Here is a 25,712-nt window from a genome sequence, read left to right as displayed (position 1 = left end):
TCACACCCCAGACCCGCTGAATCAGAAACCCTGGGCGTGGGACCCAGCAATTGGTCATTCATCTAACTTTCCAGGTGATTCTGATGTCTGCTAGGACTTGAGAACCACTGCAGCAGTTCACTCTTTCAATGTCCCTTCCAGCTCTGAAATTCTGTTACTCTAAAGAAATGATAATAACATGGTTTCTGTATCTTCTTTACTAGGTTATAGTAGGAAGACTAATGTATGTAAAAGTTATTTTTGATGTCTCTGCTACTCCTTTGGCTATTACACATGAATGTAAGGATTTTGATTCTCTGAATTGGGTAGTACTAATATAACTTTAGAATTTGTTCTTCCCGTATTTTAGTATACTCCTCTAACTTCCTTTCACTTCCTGTGACTAAAAACATTCTGTCAACGAAAAGTCGGAACATACTCTTTTACTTTGTCATCCTGAGTTTGTCTTCAGCATCTTGATTTTGTATTCTAGTTCCATAATTTTTTCAAAGATTTCTTTATGGAGTAGTAGTTAAGAGAGTAGATATTGGGATGTAGATAGGCCTGGGTTCCAATTCTGACTCCATCATTTAATAGTTTTATAATATTGAGGAAGTTATTTGAACTTCTTAGTGTCATAATTTCCTTGGCTGCAAAATGAGAGTAATAGTACCTACCTCATGTGGTTATATCTGATTTAAAGGAGATATTACATATAAGGCAGGTAGCACAGTGCCTGGCATTTGGTATATGTTTGTTATTATTCTTAATCCTTGTCTTATTTTTTTGCCTTTATTCTCTACTCACACCTAAATCATTTTCTTTAACTCTGTATTATTTTTGAACACTTAATATTTCCTATTCCCAGATACATCTTATTCCCACTTATTTTTCAGTTTGTGAGGTTGGATCCAAATATGAAGACATGTATAAAAATGATCTTTGTGAAAATAGTTACTAATACTAAAATCTGCATGTTTAATACCCATTTTCTGCTTTGGCTGCACTGTGTAGAGTGTGCTGTCTGGAAGGTGGATGTTTGCTTACTATTTCACTTATGCCTCTCCAGGCTGTTTGGTTCTTTCTGTCGTGTGTTCATTTCTTTTCTATAAGAAAAGACAGACCCATGGCTATCTTAATATTGATTGATTATTTTCTCTTTCATAGAAAGAGGCCTCAAAATAAGATGAAAAAGTCTCCTGTGGGTAGCTGGCGTTCCTTTTTCAACTTGGGGAAATCATCATCTGTTTCTAAACGAAAGCTGCAGCGGAATGAGAGCGAGCCTTCGGAGATGAAAGCCATGGCTCTGAAAGGTGAATGCCTGGGAGATTCTCACTTCTGCTGCTGTCATGATGGTCTTCGGTTGCTCTGGGCACATTCTTTCCATATTGTTATGATCTGCTTCCATAACATGTTCACAGTTGTGTCCCACATATGGAGTGTCTTCTTTCACCAATTCTTTATTCCTAAACTGAAAAGTAATATTATATAAATGATATATAAATATGTAGAAGTATGCAATTTCTTATCTTAAGAAAACTATATATATAGTGTAAATGGGATTAAATTCCCATATACCTTGTATATTGTTGTAAATAAATACTGCTATGGTATCTAAATTTATCGATCTGTATTTTTACAGATCTAAAAAAATTTCAAAACTGTGTTTCCACATACCTTTCAAGTTTATAACTCTTTTAACTAAAGAAGGTATTATTTATTAGGGGTCTCATTAATAGAGTATTTTATTAGATCAAATAAATCTATTACTGTTGAAAAACTGCTCTTTTAAAAATAGTTTAAAAGCCATGTTCTATTGATAGTAACAACTTCTGAATCTAGGAAGGATAGTAGTACTTTCTTCTTAGGTAGTGTTTGAAGTATAGTGTTCATTTAATTCGTCATTCACTTTGCAATCATGTAGAGCATGTGCTATTTTGATAGCAGGCTCTGCAGATAGAAGATTAAGGTAGCACCTCTGCCTTCCAAGTCAAATTGGGAAGTCATACGTGTAAGAAAGTAAATTTTAGCACAGAATCATAGTTATTGAAATAGTGGTTTAGGCTAGGTACAGTGGCTTACATTTGTAATCCCAACATTTTGGGAGGCCAAGGCGGGAAGATCGCTTGAAGCCAGGAGTTCAAGACCAGCCTGGGCAACAAAGTGAGGCGTTGCATCTACAAAAAGAAAAAAAAAAGATAAATTGCAAATAAGCGAGGCTTGGTGGCACACACCTATAGTCTCAGCTACTCTAGAGGCTGAGGTAGGAGAATTGCTTGAGCCCAGGAGGTTGAGGCTGCGGTGAGCTATGGTTGTGCCATTGCACTCCAGCCTGGGTGACAAAGCGAGACATTGTCTCTTAAAAAATAAAAGAAATAGTTACATGAGATAGTTATAGTAGGAATTGTCAACTCTTGTAGAGGAGGGGCTAGTGATTAGAAAATACAGCCTTTGATATGGGTTGTCAAGGAGAAGTAGGGATTCACCTAACTGACAAGGGACTAAGAATGGTATTTCAAGAGATGGGAGCAGAGTGAAAAGAAGCCAGTTGAGGGCTGAATTTTGGAGAGAAGCAATGTTTAAAGGTGGGAAAGGAAGAGCTGTCATGAGAGGAGAGTAAGAAGAAGTTATAAAGGTAGGCAGAGAAAAAAAGATGCATGCTATCCTTAGCAGGGGAAGAGAGGGTTAAAAAGAAAGCATTCATAGTGCTGCCAGGGGTTTAAAGAGGACGAAGATATTTAGCGAATAAGATTCACATATGTACATAAAGTTACCTGTGTTCATATCCCAGAGTTCCTGTAACAAATTACCACAAGTCTAGTGGTAAAAAATAAACAGATTCTTTTTTTTTCCCTCGTGGCTCTGGAAGCTCAAAGTCTGAAATCAAGGTATCAGCAGGGCTGTGTTCTCTCCAAAGGCTCCAGGGAAAAATCCTTCCTTGCTTTTCCCAGCTCCTGGTGGCTCCTGGCATTCCTTGACGTGTGGCAGCATCCCTCCAATCTCTGCCTCCATGTCCACATGGCCGTCTCTGTGTCTCTGTGTTTTCTTACAAGGACGCCAGTCATTGGGTGTAAGGTCCACTCTACATCCGGTATGATGTCATCTCAAGATATCATATTGGTCTTTAGGAAATGTGAAAGAAAGAAGCATCTTAGTTAATCTCTATGCTCAAATTCATAATCCTTTAGAAAAGAGATTTTTCACACGGGAAACCATTTAAGAACAGTGTAACACACTATATAATAGAATACTAAATTGCTGTCAAAATGTACAGCTAATCACTCTCAAAAGTTTAAATGTATCAAGAAAAACACTGATCCCATTAACCACATATGTAACAAATAATAAATCTTCACACTATTTGTTTTTTATTCTTCAGGTGGCAGGGCAGAAGGAACCCTCCGTTCAGCTAAAAGTGAGGAGTCTCTTACGTCTCTCCATGCAGTTGATGGTAAGACTGAAAGCATCAGTCATTTTATTCTATAATGTATTGCATAAAAGAATACTGCAATTGAGTTTATTTTTATATACCTGTGCTTAATAAGTTGGCTATTAATTCATTTCCTAGGAATACTAGTATCTATTTAGTATTATTCAGATTAAAATTCATTGATGCTTTCACATGGTAGCAGTCTTTAATCTTTTCATTTTGGGCATGACTGCTATTCAGTTTACGTAAAAATAGCTGAAATATTTCAAGTTAGCCATTTATATTTATTAATGTCTAGTGAAAACTTGTGTTATTACTATTTCCTTTAAATTTTACAATGGGAGCATAATTTTATAAAGTGTATAATTAAGCAGTTTTGATATTTAGACCAGTAGTCTTTTGTCTTGCAAATGGCTTAACCTGGTCTTAAATTTCATAGATTGGATTGATTACATGTGGTCCTCATTTACAAGGATAATTAGTACTTGGAGAAGGCAACTTAAGATAAATCTTTGGCCAGACGTGGTGGCTCACGCCTGTAATCCCAGCACTTTGGGAGGCTGAGATGGGTGGATCACCTGAGGTCAGAAGTTCCACACCAGCCTGGCCAGTGTGGCGAAACTCCATCTCTACTAAAGTACAAAAGTTAGCTGGGCATGGTGGTAGGCACCTGTAATCCAGCTACTTGGGAGGCTTAGGCAGGAGAATCGCCTGAACCCAGGAGGCGGAGGTTGCAGTGAGTCTAGATTGCACCACTGCACTCTAGCCTGGGTGACAAGAGTGAAACTCTGTCTCAAAAAAAAAGAAAATCTTTTTAAAATAGGGACTAAAATTTCATGGTTAAGGGTGAAAAGAGGTTTGACTGCAGTGTAACTTAAAAAACAAAACTAAAAAATTGTGCAAATAAGTTTATTTTCTCTCTTATTTAGCAAAAGTTAGATTATGGTTATATCTATGCACTAATTTTTAGAATAAAGAATTAAATGTCAATTTGGAGGAAGCTTTTTTTTTTAATAGAACTGTAATAGCATAATAGGACATTCTTCATTTATTTGAATTGAGTTTTGCCATTGCAGCAGAATTATAAAGAAAGTCCTTTTAAAAAAACTAACCAGCCGGGCACAGTGGCTCACGCCTATAATCCCAGCACTTTGGGAGGCCGAGGCGGGCGGATCTCGAGGTCAAGAGAGCAAGATCATCCTGGTCAACATGGTGAAACCCTGTCTCTACTAAAAGTACAAAAATTACCTGGGCGTGGTGGTGATCGCCTGTAGTCCCAGCTACTCGGGAGGCTGAGGCAGGAGAATTGCTTGAACCCAGGAGGTGGAGGTTGCAGTGAGCCGAGATCGTGCCACTGCACTCCAGCCTGGCAACAGAGCAAGACTCTGTCTGGAAAAAAAAAAAAAAAAAAAAAAAACAGGAGCTACATTGATTTCCAAAGGGCTTTTCTTAATCCAGTGATACTCAAGAACAAGTGAAATCTTGCTCTTTTGAAATATCCTGAAGTATCATCATCTTGGTCGGCTTTCTCATCTTCATTTAATAACTCTTTTAACTGCCAGATCCTCACTGATCAATGGCTTTGCTTTTGATTCCAGAAGTTCTTCCCCATCACTTTATCCAAGTGGCTGACATCATGTGAATTTTCCAAGATTTTCAGTTAAACTAGTCAAGATAACTTACAAAAACAATGCAGCAAGCTAGGTAGATACTAGTGTTAAGCAGATGTTTGTAAGGAATTAATTTTATGGGTAATCAGTACATTTGTGAATATATATATATATATGTATTTTTTTTTTTTAGACAGAATCTTGCTTTGTCGCCCAGGTTGCAGTGCAGTGGCACAATTTTGGCTCACTGCAACCTCCAACACCTGGTTTAAGTGATTATCTTGCCCAGCCTCCTGAATAGCTGGGACTACAGGCATGCGCCACCATGCCCAGCTAACTTTTGTATTTTTAGTAGATACGGGGTTTCGCCATTTGGGCCAGGCTAGTCTCAAACTCCTGACCTCAGGTGATCTGCCTGCCTCAGCTTCCCGAAGTGCTGGGATTACAGGCATGAGCCACTGTGCCCGACCAATATATTTATATTTATTAAGATAGTTTCTGCCTCTTTAAATTACTTTTTAACTATAGCAATTAAAATAATGCTAATAGAATAGTTCCTTTTTTTACCAGTTTGATATTTAGCAACATCGTAAAATTATGTAATACTCTCTGCCACTCTTGAGGACTCTGCTTGGGAAACTTAAAGCCTATTCTTAAGGGAAAAAAAAATGAGGTTCTTGTTTAGTATCTGAAAGGAATTTTTTACTAAATATACGTAAATACTTTATGGGATTGTGAAGATTTTTTCATTGAGAAGTTCAGTTTATTTAGAAATTTGAATATTATAAGGATGTTTCCCCACCAAAAAAAAAAAAGAAAAATCCATTTTGCTATTATAGATTCAAAACGCCAAAGTGATTAATTCCTCCTCATAAGTCATATGAGGGCCAGTGATAAAATAAGACACAGAGAAATGAAAAGCTTGCCCAAAGTCACACCAAGAATCAGTGTTGGGTTAGTAATAGAATCCAAGCATTCTGAGTTATTTTTCCTATCCAGACCATGAAATACTGCATTCACCCTCTGATTCTATCACGTGTTCGCTATTTAGCATTTGGTTTGGGAGTTCTATTATCTCAAGTTTAAATGATCTGTGTGCACTGAAAGAATTTTCAGAAAGAAAATGAGAAGTAACACTTCCTTCACCTAGACAGTAAGTTACTGCTGTGCTGAGTAGGTGACTTACCACAGCATTGTGTATCTAGGATGTTCATACTTTGACATTGTTACTCATTTTTTCCAGGTGATTCTAAGCTTTTCCGACCCAGAAGACCCAGATCTTCCAGTGACGCACTGTCTGCCTCTTTTAATGGAGAAATGCTGGGGAACCGCTGTAACTCCTATGATAATCTGCCTCATGACAATGAGAGTGAGGAGGAAGGAGGGCTGCTTCATATCCCAGCCCTTATGTCTCCTCATTCAGCTGAGGATGTTGACTTGAGCCCACCAGACATTGGAGTAGCCAGCCTGGATTTTGATCCAATGTCATTTCAATGTAGTCCTCCTAAGGCCGAATCAGAATGTCTGGAGAGTGGTGCTTCCTTTTTAGATTCACCAGGATATTCCAAGGATAAAACAAGTGCCAATAAAAAGGATGCAGAAACAGGTGGTAGCCAATGTCAGACTCCAGGAAGCACAGCAAGCTCTGAACCTGTCTCTCCTCTTCAGGAGAAACTGAGTCCATTCTTTACCCTGGACTTGAGCCCAACTGAAGAGAAATCATCTAAGCCATCCTCCTTTACGGAAAAGGTCGTCTATGCTTTCTCTCCGAAGATAGGACGGAAATTAAGCAAATCACCTTCTATGAACATATCTGAGCCAATTTCAGTGACCCTACCACCACGGGTGTCAGAAGTCATTGGTACAGTCTCAAATACCACAGCTCAGAATGCATCCTCTTCAACCTGGGACAAATGCATTGAAGAAAGGGATGCCACAAATAGATCCCCCACCCAGATAGTAAAGATGAAAACAAATGAGACAGATGCCCAAGAAGGATGTGAATCTGAAGTCCAGCCCCTGGACCAGGTGGCTGCTGAAGAAGTAGAGTTACCAGGGAAAGAGGATCAGTCTGTCTCAAGCAGTCAGAGTAAGGCTGTAGCTTCTGGACAGACTCAGACAGGTACCGTTTGTTTTCCTCCATTCTTTCTTTAAGTTAAGAGGGATCTTCAATCCTGTGTGCCATCTGTGCCTTTTAGGAGAGAAATTTGTCCACAGCTAGCCTTTAATCAAAGAGAATGCTTTTCTTGGTGGTGCTGATGGCTCAAAGCCCTAAATTAAAAGCAGTCAAACAAAACTCCCCAAAAGGGCCAATGGTCCTGCTTCAAATCTTCACAAAAGTCCCCTTATCTCTTTGGACAGTGAGAATTCGTGGATAATTTTTGCACAACTGCGTAGCTCTTGATTCTGTTTTCTCTTCTAATAAAATATCTTTATTGTAGCCTTCCAAGTTAACAAGCCAGCCTATACCATCAAATGTAAAAACTGTTCATAATAACAGTCTGCAAGCACTTGAAGCTTGTTTTCTAAGCAATCTTTTCTGAGCCAGGTGAGGGATCTGCTTTTTTTCCCCCATCTCTGTAGCAATTCAAGAAGAGATTGCGGTCTTTATACACTGTTTGTTTTAGTTTTCCTTCTGCACCAGATGTGTTTTCTACAGCATTTGCATGTGGGATAGAAGATCATGGATTGCCATTTTGAAATATGGAAGGCACCTATTTTTTAGTGATCACATGGGGAGTGTTTGGCTTTCCATTTAGGATAACGTAAGCTACCTTTTCACTCTCATTTTTTTTCCCAATTTCCCACTAGGAGCAGTTACCCATGACCCCCCTCAGGATTCCGTTCCTGTCAGTTCAGTCTCTCTTATCCCACCACCACCGCCTCCGAAAAATGTTGCCCGAATGTTGGCGCTAGCATTAGCTGAGTCCGCACAGCAAGCCTCAACTCAGTCATTGAAGAGACCAGGGACCTCTCAGGCTGGGTATACAAATTATGGAGATATAGTGGTGGCTACAACTGAAGATAATCTGCCCAGTTCTTACTCTGCAGTTGCTCTAGATAAGGCCTATTTCCAAACCGATCGACCAGCAGAGCAGTTCCACCTCCAGAATAATGCACCAGGAAACTGTGACCATCCTCTACCAGAGACAACAGCTGTTGGGGATCCTACCCATTCCAACACAACTGAATCTGGGGAGCAATATCACCAAGTAGACTTAACAGGGAATCAGCCACATCAAACATATTTATCTGGGGACCCAGAAAAGGCCAGAATTACTTCAGTTCCCTTAGACTCAGAGAAGTCTGATGATCTTATAAGTTTCCCTGAAGACCAGTCTGGGAAGAACAGTATGCCAGCTATCTCCTTCTTGGATCAGGACCAGTCTCCACCCCGTTTCTACAGTGGAGATCACCCTCCTTCTTATCTTGGTGCAAGTGTGGATAAACCCCATCACCCTTTAGAATTTGCAGACAAATCTCCCACGCCTCCTAATTTACCTAGGGATAAAATCTTCCTTCCTTCTGGGTCCCTTGCAGACAAATCACCCACACCTCCTAATTTACCTAGGGATAAAATCTATCCTCCTTCTGGGTCCCCCGAAGAGAATACCAGCACAGCCACCATCACGTACATGACAACTACTCCAGCAACAGCCCAAATGAGCACCAAGGAAGTCAGCTGGGATGTGGCTGAACAACCCACCACTGCTGATTTTGCTGCTGCCACCCTTCAGCGCACGCACAGAACTAATCGTCCCCTTCCCCCTCCACCTTCCCAGAGATCTGCAGAGCAGCCACCAGTGGTGGGGCAGGTACAAGCAGCAACCAATATAGGATTAAATAATTCCCACAAGGTAAGAAGGGGAAGATATCAGTGAGATGAAATATACTATTACCAAAGGTATGTCACTTTTCAGCAGGGTGTGTTGTTACCTTTGAGTCAGACACAACAATTGCTTTTAAGCCCTATGGCTGGTTTCCATGAAATAATTCCCATTTGAGGTTGGAGCCTGCCGTTACCTTGATGCTGGCTTTTCCTGAGGAAAGGGAGTAGCTCCTAGATGACTATAGCTTAACTATACCTGCTCCCTTTTCTTCTAAAGTGTCTTGGTAGTTTATTCCTAGTAACACAATAAACTAGTAAAACACTAGTTTATTCCTAGTAACACTTAGTAAGACAAAGTGGGCTTTAAGGTTGTGAGTTTGTTTGGTTTTTTTTTTATTCCAACTCCATCACTGACTTATTGTGACTTTGGGCAAGTCATTTACCTACCCTCTGCCAATTATTCACAGTTACACAATGAAAATACTTCATTCTCAAAACATCCGTAAGACTGTCTGCCTTGCAGCCTTTTTGCAAGTGTAAGAGATTATAGTACCTTGGGATTTTTGTTACTTTCCTAGCATTCACCAGCAGTTTGTCCCATACTCAGGCACCTGTTTCAGTGAGAGAATGTAGTATACAGAATGCTGAGGTTTCTTCCTGAATTTCCTCATATTTTAAGAAGTGCCACAGGTTGTTTTTCTTAGTCACCTTGAACTATTAATAGGACTTCAGATTTTAGACCTTAGTGGAGGATGCTGTGTTTACTGCTTCTCAAGGATAGCATGTTTTCAGTATGAGGATTATCTTTGGCCAGACTTAAGGTGGAATCAAAGGTAGGGGAGAGGCAGTAGCCTCTGATTTGAATATTGCCTTTCCCTAGTTTTGAAGGCCTAAAAGCTGCTCACTGTGTACAACTGTGAATTTCAAAAGTCTCTCCAGATGATAGAGTTAACTCTTAATTTAACAAAATGTCTTTGGTGTTGAGACTGAGCTAGACTAAAAGACCGGGTATGTATTTTTAAGCTCTACAGTATTACTTGACTAAACCTCTCTTGGTTTGTATATTAAAATCATGCCATAGGCCACCTCGCCTCGCATTTAAAACCTCTCATAAATTAGAAAACTTTGAATGGTTCTCCAGAGATAATACTATATTTATACAAAATAGCAGCACCAGCCTTCTTTTCCTATCAGTGAGTACAGATTCATTGCAACCACATGGCTTGGGAAAGTTCAAGTTGCTACCCAACCAGCCTCAATTTGTGAGTTACAAATTTAATAGTACTTGATTCATAGACGGAACAAAAAATAGACCCATAGTATTATCGTCTTTCAATAGGTTCAAGGAGCAGTTCCGGTTCCAGAGAGGCCACCTGAACCTCGAGCCGTGGATGACCCTGCGTCTGCCTTCATCAGTGACAGTGGTGCAGCTGCTGCTCAGTGTCCCATGGCTACTGCTGTCCAGCCAGGCCTGCCTGAGAAAGTGCGGGATGGTGCCCGGGCCCCGCTGCTGCACCTGCGTGCCGAGTCTGTGCCTGCACATCCCTGTGGCTTTCCTACACCACTGCCCCCCACCAGGACGATGGAGAGTAAGATGGCTGCTGCCATACACTCCAGCAGTGCAGATGCCACCAGCAGTTCAAATTATCATTCCTTTGTCACTGCTTCATCCGCCTCTGTGGATGATGCATTGCCTTTACCACTTCCTGTCCCACAACCTAAGCATGCTTCTCAGAAAACAGTTTACTCCTCCTTTGCTAGGCCTGATGTCACCACTGAACCCTTTGGTCCAGAAAACTGTTTGCATTTCAGTATGACTCCAAACTGCCAGTACCGTCCCCAGAGTGTACCTCCACATCACAGTAAATTGGAGCAGCACCAAGTGTATGGTGCCAGGTCAGAGCCACCAGCCTCCATGGGTCTTCGTTATAACACATATGTGGCCCCGGGAAGAAACACATCTGGACACCATTCCAAGCCATGCAGCCGGATCGAATATGTGTCGTCTTTGAGCTCCTCTGTTAGGAATACCTGTTACCCTGAAGACATTCCACCATACCCTACCATCCGGAGAGTGCAGTCTCTCCATGCTCCGCCATCTTCCATGATTCGCTCTGTTCCCATTTCACGGACAGAAGTTCCCCCAGATGATGAGCCAGCCTACTGCCCAAGACCCCTGTACCAATATAAGCCATATCAGTCCTCCCAGGCCCGCTCCGATTATCACGTCACTCAGCTGCAGCCTTACTTTGAGAATGGCCGGGTCCACTACAGGTATAGCCCATATTCCAGTTCTTCTAGTTCCTATTACAGTCCAGATGGGGCCCTGTGCGATGTGGATGCCTATGGCACAGTCCAGTTGAGACCCCTTCACCGCCTTCCCAATCGAGACTTTGCTTTCTACAATCCTAGGCTGCAAGGAAAGAACGTGTACAGTTATGCTGGTTTGCCTCCACGTCCCCGGGCCAACGTGACTGGCTATTTCTCTCCCAACGACCATAATGTAGTCAACATGCCTCCGGCGGCTGACGTGAAGCACACCTACACTTCATGGGATCTTGAGGACATGGAAAAATACCGCATGCAGTCTATCCGGAGAGAGAGCCGTGCTCGGCAGAAGGTGAAAGGGCCTGTCATGTCCCAGTATGATAACATGACCCCGGCCATGCAGGACGACTTGGGTGGGATCTATGTCATCCATCTGCGTAGTAAATCAGATCCTGGGAAAACTGGACTTCTCTCAGTGGCAGAAGGAAAGGAAAGCCGCCATGCAGCCAAGGCCATCAGTCCCGAGGGAGAGGACCGCTTCTACAGGAGGCATCCCGAGGCAGAGATGGACAGAGCCCACCACCACGGAGGCCATGGTAGCACGCAGCCGGAGAAGCCGTCCCTGCCGCAGAAGCAGAGCAGCCTGAGGAGCAGGAAGCTTCCTGACATGGGCTGCAGTCTCCCTGAGCACAGGGCGCACCAGGAAGCAAGCCATAGGCAGTTCTGTGAGTCGAAGAATGGGCCCCCTTATCCCCAGGGAGCTGGCCAGTTAGATTATGGGTCCAAAGGGATTCCAGACACTTCTGAGCCAGTCAGCTACCATCACTCTGGAGCGAAATATGCTGCATCCGGGCAAGAATCTTTAAGACTGAACCACAAAGAGGTGAGACTCTCCAAAGAGATGGAGCGACCTTGGGCTAGGCAGCCTTCTGCCCCAGAGAAACACTCCAGAGACTGCTACAAGGAGGAAGAACACCTCACTCAGTCAATGGTCCCACCCCCTAAACCAGAGAGGAGTCATAGCCTCAAACTCCATCACACCCAGAACGTGGAGAGGGACCCCAGTGTGCTGTACCAATACCAACCGCACGGCAAGCGCCAGAGCAGCGTGGCTGTTGTGTCTCAGTATGATAACCTGGAAGATTACCACCCCCTGCCTCAGCACCAGCGGGGAGTCTTTGCCGGGGGCGGCCTGGGGACGTATGTACCCCCTGGCTTTCCCCATCCACAGAGCAGGACCTATGCTACAGCTTTGGGTCAAGGGGCCTTCCTGCCCACAGAGTTGTCCTTGCAGCATCCTGAAACACAGATCCATGCAGAATGAGCCCTGGAGCAATAGAGTTGAAGCAGCCTCTGCTGGACAGTGGACTGTTCTATTTTTTTCAATAACCAAAAAGATTAAAAAAAAAATACTATAAAACCCCTGGCCACATTTAAAAAAAGATAATAAAAGTAAACACATCACCATCTTTTTCCCCTTCCCTGCTTCATTACCACCTCTTCCATCTATAGACTTTGTCATTTTTGTCTTTAGAAAAGATCTGAAGGATGGTAAAACCCCGTGCTGAAACCCAGTAGAGAACCTGTCGCAGGACACAGATGTAGGGCTAGCTTGAAAGAGCCTGAGGACTGCCTTTCACTGAATTTGAATTCAACGTTGTCCTTTCTTCTTAGTATTTGCTGCATAATTGAGAGCAGTTCACATCGATGTCCTGGTAGGCTTCTGCATTCCCTGTTGTGTTCCTGCTTCTCCATCAGTAGCTGCACAACTTGCCCAGATTGACACACTCTTATCACTTCATTCGCCCCATCTGAGAAGGAGCTTGTGTTCAGTTAGAGTCGTCGAAAAATCCCTGATCCTTCAAGATCAGTCAGTCAGACAGCAACATTATAATTAAAAATAAGAAATTAAGACTTTAAACATTTGGTAGAGTCATCATAAAACACCAGACCACTTAGACTCAGGCTGAACCATACTTTTTCTATTCTTATTTTCCATCCTTGTTCCTCACGGTTTAATGAATGGGCTCATATCATGACAGAAGGGATTTTTAAAAGTTAGTATTTAAGGAAACTTCTTAGGTGGAAGATAGTAAAGTTCTTATTGTCAGTGAAGTTTGTTAGCACCAGAAAACTCTTATTGATGCTTTTAATGCATTGCCTGCCTTCAGGTTTTCTTCTTACCCCACCCCTCAATAATGTTTGGTGAATTGTAATTCTAGTAAAACATGTCATACCATTGGTTTTCCTAAATTATCAGCTTTCTTTCATTAAAAAAGCCCAGCATGGTTTGACTGGATAGACACACATAATTTATAATGAATATAAATTTCTGTGTTTGTTTCTGTTTCTAAACCTGAGTACAGGATCCCTGGGAATTTAAGTAGCTACAAATTATCTATTATTAGACTGCAAGTTCCTGCAATAACTGCTTAGTACACAGCCCCATTTCATCAGTGGAGTTCTGGGCAGTTATCATTGCTGTCCTAAGCCATTACTGTCATTTGCTTACTCTGTACTTGTGTGGTCACAGTCTTGTAATTACCATCTACACCAGCATTTCAGGTATAGCTCTTTATAACTCCGGAGACATGTTAAACATGTTTAACACCTGCAACTTTTGAAAGTTGCATTCCTTATTAGAGTAGGAACTCTCTAGCCCAACTCCATTCTATGTTCTCAGCTCCCTCCACCCCACAAAATACATCAGACTAGCAAGGCAGTCCTATGTTTACAAAATGAGTTTAGATTGTCATTTCATTCCGTAACTCTTAATACTACTCAAGTTTTATACATTCACATATTTTAAACGCTCAGTCTGTAGAAGACACTAGGAGAATTGCATTCCATTTATTGGATGGTTGCTGCTCTGGCTTTTTAGAACTTGAAATTAATTTTTATTTAGAGCAGAGGAGGAAATCTTTTAAGAGGCTAAAATCATGCTGCTATTATTGCTGTGAAATTGTATAAAGATTAGGATTCATGCCAGTTTTTATTTTTAAAAATAATGTGCATTTTAAGGGTTTATATTTAGAAAAAGAAATAAAATGTTTTAAGAACAACACATTGATATGTGGGAATATTCTATAAGGTTTTCTTTTGTTCCCTTAGAATTCACTGGAGGGATGCAGTAAAAACCGTAGTAGAAACCTTGAAACCCCCATATGTGAAAAGGTCTGGAAATTGAGGCCTCTACATTAAAAGTGCAGACCCAACTGGTATATAGTCCAAGTGCTAGGAAACTTGTTAGGATACTTCCCTTTGGCACAAAAACACCCTGCGTGCTACATACAGGAGTTTGACCTTTGGTGAATATGTGGCACTAATTTTTTTTACCTTAATCGTATTTTTGTCAAATAGGCAACCCAACGCCCCTTGGAGACCACACCAGCCCTGTAAGTTCTCACCAGCAGCATGGAGGTTAGGAAGAGGGGCTGCTGTGACCAGGAGATACACATGGCTTCAGTAACTGAGAGCCTGAAGGAGGTAACCCAGGGAGTCCGGCCCAGTTGTAATATTTGTGGATTTGTTGTCGCACACATTGTTTAGTCCTGAAACTAAAGCCTTTTTTATAAATAGTAGGGTTAATTCCTCAAAGCAATTTCTTTATTCATAAATGTCCTATGGGTTTAGAAATATCAGGTAAATATTTCGAATATAGAATGATGATTGCAATTACTGTTATAAGCGTGAAACACAAACTTTAGATCAAATCTAGAGTTACTTCATTTAATGCATGCTAGCAGCAGCCTTAACTTTGGATTCAGTTATTTGAGACACTTTTCCGGCATCTTTCCCTTTCTAACGTTGTGGGGTGGAAATCGGACGGCAAATCACTGTGAGCCGGATACCTCAGCACAGTCCACCGTGTGTGGCTTCACAAATAGAGTAACTGAGTGTTATTACTTTCCAATTTTGATACGGAGCATTATGATCAAGGAAGTGGAGCTGCCTTATACATTAAACCCATCATTTAATCCTGTTGACATTTTCAGAGCCCTGCCTCCGGATTTTATCTTTTTGGCAAAATTCTGATTCCACAGTTTGGTCTGATTGAAATAAATATTCCCTGGACGTCTGGCTAAAAAATTTGCTAACAATCCCAGAGGTGCCATTTTCTTACTAATAAATTTCATCTGAGCCTTATTTCTTACTATATTCAATTTCCTTTCAAACATACAAGTCCCTGGGATGGTCCCACGTGTAGGACCTGCACGTTTCTTACAATGGCAAAGCATTTTTTAAAATTTAGGGTCAGGTTGAAAAATTCTAGGACTAATTCTGTAGAGAGGAGGGACTGTTACTAACGTGAGTGGGGACAGAGGAGTAGGTTACCACATTTGGAGCAGTAGTAGACGCAAACGATGTAAATTTGAAATTTGCCCCTTTAGTTAAAGAAGGAGCCTGCAAAGTTCATTTCTCTGTTTTCAGCCCTGTCAGTCACCCATTTAGTATGTTGGCAAAGTATTGCTTGAGCAGAATGTGTAAGAAAGTAATAATGAAAGTAAAAGTATGTCAGAGAGTTACTTCTGCCACGTGGTTAGAGGCATGTGATTTTCAGCACTGTGTGTTACAGAAATGTCAGGAATGGTGTATTATAACGTGTGCAAGATAATGTCAGTGTGCACAGAGGGTTTTTCCTTATCTGATTAGTACTGTTAATGTTCAAAGAATAAAAATGGTTTTACAGTTTAGATTCTGAATAGCAAAACCTGATTTTTCAACCATGACCTGCATGAGAGAAGCATCCTAGGAAGTCTTAGATCATACTTTTGGTTTTTAATTTTAATTTATATAGTGTTTTTTTATGTCTTAATATTTTTGTGAACTGGTGTAAATTGTTAATGCATATAAGCTTGTGTATTTTTGTAAATAGTTTTGTGATTTATTTCTTGCCCCATATGTAAATATTTAGAGTCTCATTTCTTGCAAACTTATTGAAGCTGAGTTGTGGGTTTGGGTTTTGTTTGTTTCTTTGGTTGTGGGGTGGGGTGGGGGGTGGCAGGGGAGGGAAGAAGGGATTTTTTTGTACCTGGAGATGGAGATATCTTGTGGTTTAAAGCAAATGTCCCACTGAAAGCGATTCGAATATCAACAGAATTATTTCAGGTTAAAACAGACTGCTTTGTGTATGTGTTTCCTTTTTGACCTAAGGTGAATGATAATGAAATAGTGGGGGTAATTGATTTGGGGAATTAGGACCAAAGGACACATGTTTTTATGACGCATCCTATTATGCCCAGTGGTACATTATTTGAGGGAAGGGGTTAAGTGTCTCCTGTTGTTATCTATTTGCCACCTTTTGCCGCCTGGCCACGTTTCCCCCAAGTCAAACACTGTTCCCTGTAGAGTGGTGGAGGCCTCTTGATCCGTCCTGGAGGCTGCTTCCTGCTCCTGAAGGAGTCCGCGCTCTGCTCTTGCGGCCTGGTTCCCAAGTGTGCACTTCTCAGGAAACTGAATCAGCTTGTCTCAGGATCCTTCAAAGGGAATTCTGAATAAAACCATTTTTTACAGATTCCAAGGACACATCTTGGACATCCTGTTTTCTCTTAAGGGTGAAATGACCATGAAATAATCATGCCCCAGATGAGGCCACCTGCTCACAGCAAACCCAGATCAAGTGTCTGTGAGACAGTGGCTGTAGATGTGAACCAAGTACTGCAAGTGACCTAGCTGCCCAGCAGGGCTCCAGAGTTTCTTCTGCTGCCACAGTTGTCAAAAGAAATACTTAAGTATCAACCAGGACTTGAAGGTGAGGCGGGGAGGACCCTCAGTATTCAGCTGTTGAATATTAGTTTTCCTACTGAGAGTCAAATTGCAAATCATTCTTCATTTTAAGGTGTTAGGCCCTGGTTTTTTTTCTTGCCAGCAATAGGGAAAGTTGTCTGTTTATTCCAGATGGCCCTAGTAAGTCAACCGTCTTTTCTGTGCCTGCATAGCATGCTCCAGACCTCAGCAAAGACACAACATCTGCTTCAGTAAGCATCCTCAGATCTGAATAAGTGTTCCCTTGGAAACTGCTCAGATGAGATGAAAGAAAAGATACAACCAAGGCTCCACTGGGTCTTCTCAAATTTTCAGGACTCTGCTTTTCATGCTATTTTGTCATCAAACTTATTTTACACTGACAAAAATACGGTACCTACCTCTTAAAATGTGTATCACTGAGAAATCAGTAACACACACATTCGTGGTGGTTGAGATTTTAGTTGTGGTTGTACAGGAAGAGGCACATTTTAAAGTAACACTGACTCCCCATCCAGTAAAACCTTGGGCATCTGGAAACACCAGAAATAAGATATTTTAGTTGGTCATGTTTTTCATACAGTTGGTAGTGCACCTCTGAAAAAGTATAAGGTTTAATTTTATTTTAGACACTTTAATCAAAATACTTCCAGAATATATTTCCAACCACAAATGTTGCTGCCAGTGTAGTCTCATCACATGTGTCAATAGATGACCGCACCACACACAACTTAGGGATATCCTCAGAGAGAAGATTTGCGTTTACACCAAGTGGTTTAACACCAGTTCTTTTTATATTTTTGTACCCCTTTTTTTCAGTTTTGTATGTCTTTGCTGCTGTCATTTTTTGTTACTGTCTAGGAACTACCTATGAACCCTCCTTTTCCTTTTTCTCTTTGTAATTCTAATCTGGGGAGCAAAAGTAGTTCTGAACTGGAGTCCTGAAAGGTTATCCTGAATCGTGTGGCCTTTGCGCTATCTATTTTTGGTTACTCCGAGGCTCTTGTTCTTTTCTCCTAGCAAAGGGCTTGGATAGCTGAGTCTCAGAAAGAAGATGTTCGTGTGTAAGATGCTCAGAAGGGAGAATGAAGCAAAAGCTGTGGGAGTTCACCCTGCATTTGACAGTCTGCGAGAAAGCGATGTGATTAGATGCAACAGCGTTTCTGTTAACTGCAGAGCGTTTCTCCTCGCAGGAGAATGGTAGGCTCGAAGACAGTTTGAGCATCCACAATTAAGAAACCAGAATATCATGCAGACAAAACAGCGTCAGCTGTCACCGAGTCATTTGCAATTCGTGTTCTTAATTCTCTAAAACGTTTTGAAAAGCATCCTAGATTTCTCAGCCACTAGTTATGTTTTAAGCTCAGCAAGTAGTTCTCAAACTTCAGAATCCATTTAGAACACCTGGAGAGCTAGTTAAGATTCTTGAACAACCACCAGATGGTCTGATCCATTGCGTCTGGGATTGGACTTACAAATCTAGTTTTGGTACCCACGCCACGTAATTCTGGTGCACATGGCTGAGAAATACAGATCTAGGCAGCGTATTTAATGTGCTTGCAGAAGGAGCCGTCTCTTGTTCATTGAGGTTACCACCTTTTCCCATTCACACTTTGGTTCCCCTTCACTTTGGTGACAGAAATGTATCATTAATTTCTCTCTCCTCTTGGTATAAATACTAAGCCCCAGACTCATTTGTAACAATGGCATGCAAAAATTAAAACTAATTGAACAAACTAGAAAATGCAGCGTTCTTTAAAAAGGAGGTAAAATACTGCTGACTGAATAATACCTCCTATTATATGCTTATATAATATTGTTAAGACAACCTGAGACATTTGGTCTGGTTAGGGAAGTGTAGCTAATTCATATTTGCTTTTTGACAGCTAACTTTTTCAAGTACTGCACTCTGGCTGGGTGTGGTGGCTCATGCCTATAATCCCAGCACTTTGGGAGGCCAAGGTGGGCCGATCACCTGAGGTCAGGAGTTCAAGACCACCCTGGCCAACATGGTGAAACCCTGTCTGCTAAAAATACAAAAATTAGCTGGGTGTGGTGGCACACCTGTACTCCCAGCTACTTGGGAGACTGAGGCAGGAGAGTTGCTTGAACCTGGGAGGCAGAGGCTGCAGTGAGCTGAGTTCGTGCCACTGCACTCCAGCCTGGGCGACAGAGGGAAACTCTGTCTCAAAAACAACAACAAAAAACAAAAAAATCAAATACCGCACTCATGGAAAACAAATAGCTCATTGGACCAAATGATGTTCCTCCTTTTCTCACCAAAACTTTTACAAGAACTATCGTCATGTAATTAGCTTAAGTTTTTTCATAGTTTATCAATTCTGGGCAACAGTGCAGCAATGTTTTTAACAGCAGTAACGAACTGTGCTTACTATAGTGCCAGTTGTTGTGAGCCTTTTGCATCTGTTAACTCATTTATTTCTCATAACCCATGAGTTTGTAGATGAAACCAAGGCATACAAAGGTTCAACGCTCTGCCCAGTGGCATCCAGTGAGGAGTCCGTGTGGAGCTGAAAGTCACCTGCACACACTGACTCAGAGCTGACTTTAGAGTCGGCTGGTTGACTCTGGACTGCTACTAACTCTAAAACGTCTACTGACCCACTAAACCCTCTGAAATTATTTCTAAAACTCTGATGAAGCCACGACTTCCTGATCTCTAAAGCAGAAATAATAGTACTTATGAAGGGTTGCTGTGAGGATTCAATTAGATAATAGATGTTTGTACAGGGCTCTGCAGGAGAGCAAGTGCCAAATAGAAGTTACCCAGAACTTTTACTTTGAAATAGTGCAAGACAATAAAAGGGAAGAGGGCTGTATTATGCTGGTATCATTAAGCGTTTAACCACTTTCAATTGTATCATTAAGAATTTATTAAGGGTCAACCTTTCTGAAAAAATAAACGGGAAGTTCTCCCATGGTTGGATCTCGCAGAAAGAGAGCCTTGGCAGTTAAAATGGGACTTCACAGGGAATCCCATAGCATGATGTAGTAGTGGAGAAGGTCCTTGCTTACCATGAAGTCTGAATAACGACCAAAAAATCTTGTGGGATTATTCGGTGGAAACCATTATCCAGATAGCACTGATTATGACTACTGAACTGCGTCTACATTTCAGAACAATGTCTAGTGCTAGGCTATCTATTGCATCTGTCAACTTTCCAGTTCAGGGAAGTGGTCTCAGGAAGCTCTGTGAGCCTCACCTTCTCTGCTAGTGGTGGTGCCTTCTGCGGGTATCGCTTTCTTGTATTGCCCTAGTTGCTCATAGGCTCATTCAATACACGAGGTGGCAGGAGTAGAAGCAACATGGTGAATTTCTGCAAAAGAAGTAATGGGGGAAAACAGGCCTGGTACTTTAGAAAGCAGTTGCTAAAGAGAGATGGGTTTGACTGGCTCTCCATTTCTGGATAGTAAAACTTGGTGAATAATGAAGTTTTGTTTGTTTTTTGAGACGGAGTCTTGCTCTGTCACCCAGGCTGGAATGCAGTGGCACGATCTCGGCTCATTGCAACCTCTGCCCCCAGGTTCAAGTGAGTCTCCTGCCTCAACATCCTAAGTAGCTGGGACTACAGGTGTGTGCCACCACGCCTGGCTAACTTTTGTATTTTTAGTAGAGATGGGGTTTTGCCATGTCGGCCAAGCTAGTCTTGAACTCCTGACTTCAAGTGATCTGCCTGCCTCGGCCTCCCAAAGTGCTGGGATTACAGGTATGAGCCACTGGCCCTGGCCTCATTATTCTTAAACACATATATTTTCCTGGTTCAAGATCAGTTAAAGCAAAATGCATTTTCAGAGAAAAGAGCATAGCAATTGCACTGATAGTAGCTAATATCATTAAAAATTTATGGATCGATTATCATGTACCAGGCTATCCTAAGTATTTTGCATATATTAATATTAACTCATTCTAACGATTATGTGAGGTAACATTTTTTCTTTTATTGCCACTTTACAGGTAAATCAAGCCTAGAAAGTTTTCAGTAATGTGCCTGAGTGTATATCTCCGAGGTTAAGTGGGATTCAGGCCCAGGCTCTATGACCCCAGAGCCTGCAGTTTTTATCACTGTTTTACTGCATGCCCACTGTGTATCCTCAAAGATCATGAACCCCTAACGTAGTTGTGCCTGCGAGACTAAGACACTGTGTTGTTGATTTGCAGGGAGTGCAACTCCTCCCATTAGTGAGGTAAGGCTAGAGTTTTGCTGTAGTAACACAACCAAAATCTCAATGCCATAGACATAAAAAGAGGTGTTTTTCCTGCTCAAGGCAAGCCTGCTGCAGGTCCAGGCAACCTTCTTGGGTAACAGTCCTTTGAGCAGCCATTGGCATCCCTTACCCCCATCACCTAAGACTGAATTCCTGGGATGGTGTGGCATGGGAGGAGAACACTGGAGGAACTTGCCTGAGTAGTTAAAATGTGGTCCAGGAGTCACACACGTCATTCCTGCTCACAGCTCATCAGATAGAATGAGTCTCAAGGCCGTGCCAGTACAAGCAAGGTGCAAGTTAAAGGCAGGAGACCACCTGTCTGGAAGGAGAGCAGAGCTGGGAGCAGTGCACAGCATGGAGGTCTACCTCCCACTCCACTCTCGACTCAGATTCTCCCATGACATCTGTCACTGACAAGGGCGGCAGCATGCGGAAGAAGAGTGCTTTAGCTTCCTGCAGCAGAGAGCGACAATTTTAGCCCCCAAGACAAGCTTAAGCACTAGCAGTTTATAGGGCAAAAGAAATTGAGGGGCAGCATAGGTTGCCAGATGAGGTGTCACTCTTGAGATCTCATAATGTTAGCAAAAGGTTGGTCCTGCATCCACAAGCTTCTAACCATATATTGGAGAAGAAGCTTCTGGAAATAAAGAGGGTGTGTCTTGCTCCAGCTGCAGAGATGTGGAAGATATGCAAAGGGGCAGGGGGTGTTCAATGAATGCTGCTGAGAGTCAAGTACAGCCATCCTCCCTCTCTCTGCCTTGTCACTGCCGCCTCATCAGCCTCCCCATCCTCCCATAAACATGCCAAGTCCACTTCCACCTCAGCCTTCGTGCCGACTGACACTCCTCCCCCTGGGGTGCATAGGCCCCAGGTGTCTATGTGACTCACTCCCCCACTTCAAGTCTTTGCTCAAACACCACCCCCTTAGAGAAGACTTTCCTTGACCATCCTGTCTCATGTAGCATGTCATTACTCTTATCCCCTTGCTTGCTTTATGTTATTTATTTTTTATCTATAGTTTCTCTGGAATGTGAACTCCAAGAGGACAAGAGCTTTGTCTTGTTCATTTATATCCTAGTGCCTGAAATAATGCTATAGCATAATATGTGCACCAACCTTTCCTGAAGGAGTGAGCTGATGGTCCCTAGTATCCATGTGCAGGTGACTTTCAGCTCCACACGGATTACTCACTGGATGCCACTGGGCAGAGCGTTGAACCTTTGTATGCCTTGGTTTCATCTGCAAACTGGTGGGTCATGAGAAAGAAATGAGTTAACAGATGCAACAACTCACAACAACTGGCACTATAGTAAGCATCGTTCATTACTGCTGTTAAAAATATTGCTATACCGTTGCCCAGAATTGATAAGATACGAAAAACTGAAGCTAATTAGGTGATGATAGTTCTTGTAAAAGGCAGGGACTGGGAACCCCTTTGTACTGAGTGTTGAAATATAACAGGGCATCTTACTTCAGTAGCAAGGATAAATCCCATCATTTGTTTGGTTTACTTTCATATGTTACAAGCACCTGGACTACTGGTGTTGGTTGCTGGTTACAGAAGCAAAGACAAGTAGGCTTACATGATCTAAAATGCAACTGCCAGAGTGACTAAACACTGGTAGAATTAGTCATAAAAGGAGATCAGTTTCGAGCAGTGCTTGGAAAGTGGGGAAGGGGTTAATTGCAGGAGAGGAAGGCTGATATCCTAGGTGGCCAGGAAAGACTTTTTTCCCGTACTCACATCTACCCTACAAAGCATCTTAGGGTGTGGAACTGAGAAGGTGTAATGGGAACTCTCTTCCAGGCCACAGCAACTTTGGAAGAGAAGGAAGAATGAAGGTTTGGATCGTTTTCAACAAGCATGTAGGACCTATGTACTAAGATAGGAAAATGTGAGTGAGTTCCTGAATGATCTGCTTCTCTAAGTTACATGAGTTTTAGAGAAGACAACAGTCATGTTACCTAGACCCTATAAAGTTACTGGACTCCCAATACCCCACATACCCTTGAATCCCAGGAGCCACAATAACCCTCTGAAAGGAGTGGCCATGACAGGATTTCACGGTTGCCTGGTCCAGCAATAGAGATGCCCCCCTTCCGGAGTGTTCCTCTTGGTACCACTTTGCAAGTATTTTCCTTTGATTATGGTGGGAGATGATTCTGTTCCTACCAGTGTTTTGTAATTATTAGGTTCCTAAAGGCTGTACTGGCTCTCTTATTTTTATGACCCTTCTCTAAAAAGCTAAAACATGCAGGCGTAGCTTCCTTGAGGCTAGGAAAAAAGCATCCAACATTGGACTCAAAAAATACTTTGCTACACTGATTACAAATGTGCGTTCCCTAACGATGTCCTCTCCCACTCTCGGGTCATCTCCTTGGCTTTCTGGGATGATTGCCTCTTGCAGTGAAGGGCACCTTTGGTTCCCTACCTTAGAGAATGTGACCGACTGCTAGTCCAAAGCTGTCCGTTTTGTCCAGTGAGGCACCTGACAAGCTCCTCAGCAGCACATGCAGCTAACACATAACTCACATGGCAGTGAAAGGAGGCTCGGGAGGGAAAGGAAAAGCATGAGAGCCAGCCCAGATATAAGCAGGGCTCACAGAAGAGAATGACTTAGTCTTGTTCTGATGGACCTTGAGCAGTGGAAGCAATCAGAGACAGGTGACCATCAAGCAAGGGTGTTGTAGGGGGATGGAAACACAGAATGGGTAATTGGAGCAAACCTGGAAGTCCCTCCCAAACCTAAGGTTGTGTGATGTTCGTGGAGCCATAAGGAAATGGCCTGTGCTGCCTGGAGGGGAGCTCCCTGCCCAGCTGCCCAGTGCACACAACTCCTCCCCACTGGGGCACCGTTCTCCCCTCTTGCTCCTCTTGGCACCTGCTCCTCCGAAGACTTCCAGGAGCCTTAAATTAAATCCAAATGGTTCACTTTGGCCTGTGAGATCTGCCTCTCTGAGTTCATCTCCTCTTCCAGGTTCCCGTGCAAGCCGTGCCCTCTGCCTCGAGCGCTTTTCCTAGCCAGGCAAGGCTGCTCCTCCTCCGTGTCTTGCGTCAGAGACCTGCCTTGATGACCCAGTTTGATGTAGTCACTTGATCACCTCACCCTCTTCATTTTCCAAACAGAACTTCTCATTCAGAAGTTATTTTTATTTATTGGTCTATCTATTAATTGTCTCTATCCTTTCGCTAGTTCATAAGCTCCATGAGAGCTTGATACATGGCATGCGCTCCCGTATGTTTGTTTAATACATACACCCATACATAAAGCTGAGAAAGGAAGGGGTCGCTGGAAACAGTCACTTTAACAAACTATTATTTTGCCTAAGCTCAGCCTTTGGAAAGGAAAGGAATGTCCTTTGTAACCACAAGGAGTCCCTTCCTGTGTGGAGACCCAGCATGCCTACTGCATAGAAACTGGTATTTTTAAGAAGCCACCAGATGGTGCTAGTGATACGTTTTTTCCTCACCAGTGTTCCCGTTAATTGGAAAAATTCACTGAGCTCCCCAGTAAGATAGGAGAGGGGATGGAATAGGTGCCTCAGTGTGATTCTTCCTCATCTCATTTCACCCCACTTTTACAAGGGTAGTTTTAAGGGGTGACCAGGCAGCAAATGCTGGACGCTGATCAGGACAGCTGATACACTGCTTTTTTTTTTTTTTTTTTTTTTGGAAGTTGCCCTGAAAAAAAGAAGGCTAAGTTGAACAGGTTGGATAAAAATCGGAAGAACTCAAGCGGTGGTGTGCTTTCATTATGAGACTCCATGATTTCTAAGGATGATTTCATGTTTTTAAATTCTCAAGTATTGTTTATTGACATTTTTAGAAAACGGTAGGCAGCATCTAGACCCTGGCTTTTCAGTTTCAGATGCTAAGTCCAGGCAGGGCTTCAGAGCCCCAGCAGAGTTTCCAACCCTGGACGCTTCCGAGGCCCACACAGAGCTTTTCAAAAATACAGATTCCCAGGCTTGCTCCACCAAAGCCATTGTGTCTTCGTGGGCCCTGGAATGTGTGTTGCCAACAGAATTTCCCAGGTGATTCCATTTCATCCGCACATTAGGAGCCACTGTTCCTGGGGAAGATCGATCTCTCCAGGCTCCCTTCTAGGACCTGCCACTTCTGCTCACTGGTTCTGGGCTTGAACCTGGCCCCAGTCAGAATCATCCAAGTTTTGCTTCATGGAACTTCATTGTTAACGGGAATCTCTCCAACCCACCCCTCCCCGGAAGGTGGCATGATCCTATAGGTTTAGAAAATAAGGGATTAAGCTGATTTGCTTTGAACTGTGCAATTAATTTCTTAGATATCCACACTACACCATAGTACTTTCTCAGAGGAAGCATACAGTAGGGATCACAGAATGCTTTATTCACAGAGCAACTCCTCAGAACAATTTCAGGGGCCTGGCGCAGTGACTCACACCTATAATCCCAGCATGTTGAGAGTCCGAGGTGGGTGGATCACCTGAGGTCTGGAGTTCGAGACCAGCCTGACCAACATGGGAAACCCTGTCTCTACTAAAAATACAAAAATTAGCTGTGCATGGTGGCGGGTGCCTGTAATCCCAGCTACTCAGGAGGCAGAGGCAGGAGAATTGCTTGAACCTAGGAGGCGGAGGTT

The 25,712-nt window shown here is 42.5% G+C and overlaps 1 protein-coding gene across 6 annotated transcripts in view; it reads left to right on the top strand.

Annotated features, from left to right (window-relative positions):
* The window catches only part of ARHGAP32 (Rho GTPase activating protein 32), a 304,654-nt gene extending 288,418 nt beyond the window's left edge, over positions 1-16,236 (top strand). For all 6 annotated transcript variants that reach the window (XM_038004998.2, XM_073022239.1, XM_008021489.3 and 3 more), the window contains 5 exons: positions 1,147-1,292; positions 3,359-3,430; positions 6,263-7,141; positions 7,831-8,876; positions 10,188-16,236. In XM_038004998.2, coding sequence (XP_037860926.2) covers positions 1,147-1,292; positions 3,359-3,430; positions 6,263-7,141; positions 7,831-8,876; positions 10,188-12,440 — 4,396 coding nt within the window. In that variant the 3' untranslated portion in view covers positions 12,441-16,236. The remainder of the gene's footprint in view (positions 1-1,146; positions 1,293-3,358; positions 3,431-6,262; positions 7,142-7,830; positions 8,877-10,187) is intronic.
* The last annotated feature ends 9,476 nt before the right edge of the window (positions 16,237-25,712 follow it).

The sequence above is a fragment of the Chlorocebus sabaeus genome, chromosome 1 (genome assembly GCF_047675955.1).
Source record: "Chlorocebus sabaeus isolate Y175 chromosome 1, mChlSab1.0.hap1, whole genome shotgun sequence".
Lineage (NCBI taxonomy): Eukaryota > Metazoa > Chordata > Mammalia > Primates > Cercopithecidae > Chlorocebus > Chlorocebus sabaeus.
Note: the sequence above shows the minus strand (reverse complement) of the source record. Positions and strands in the feature narration are given on the sequence as shown.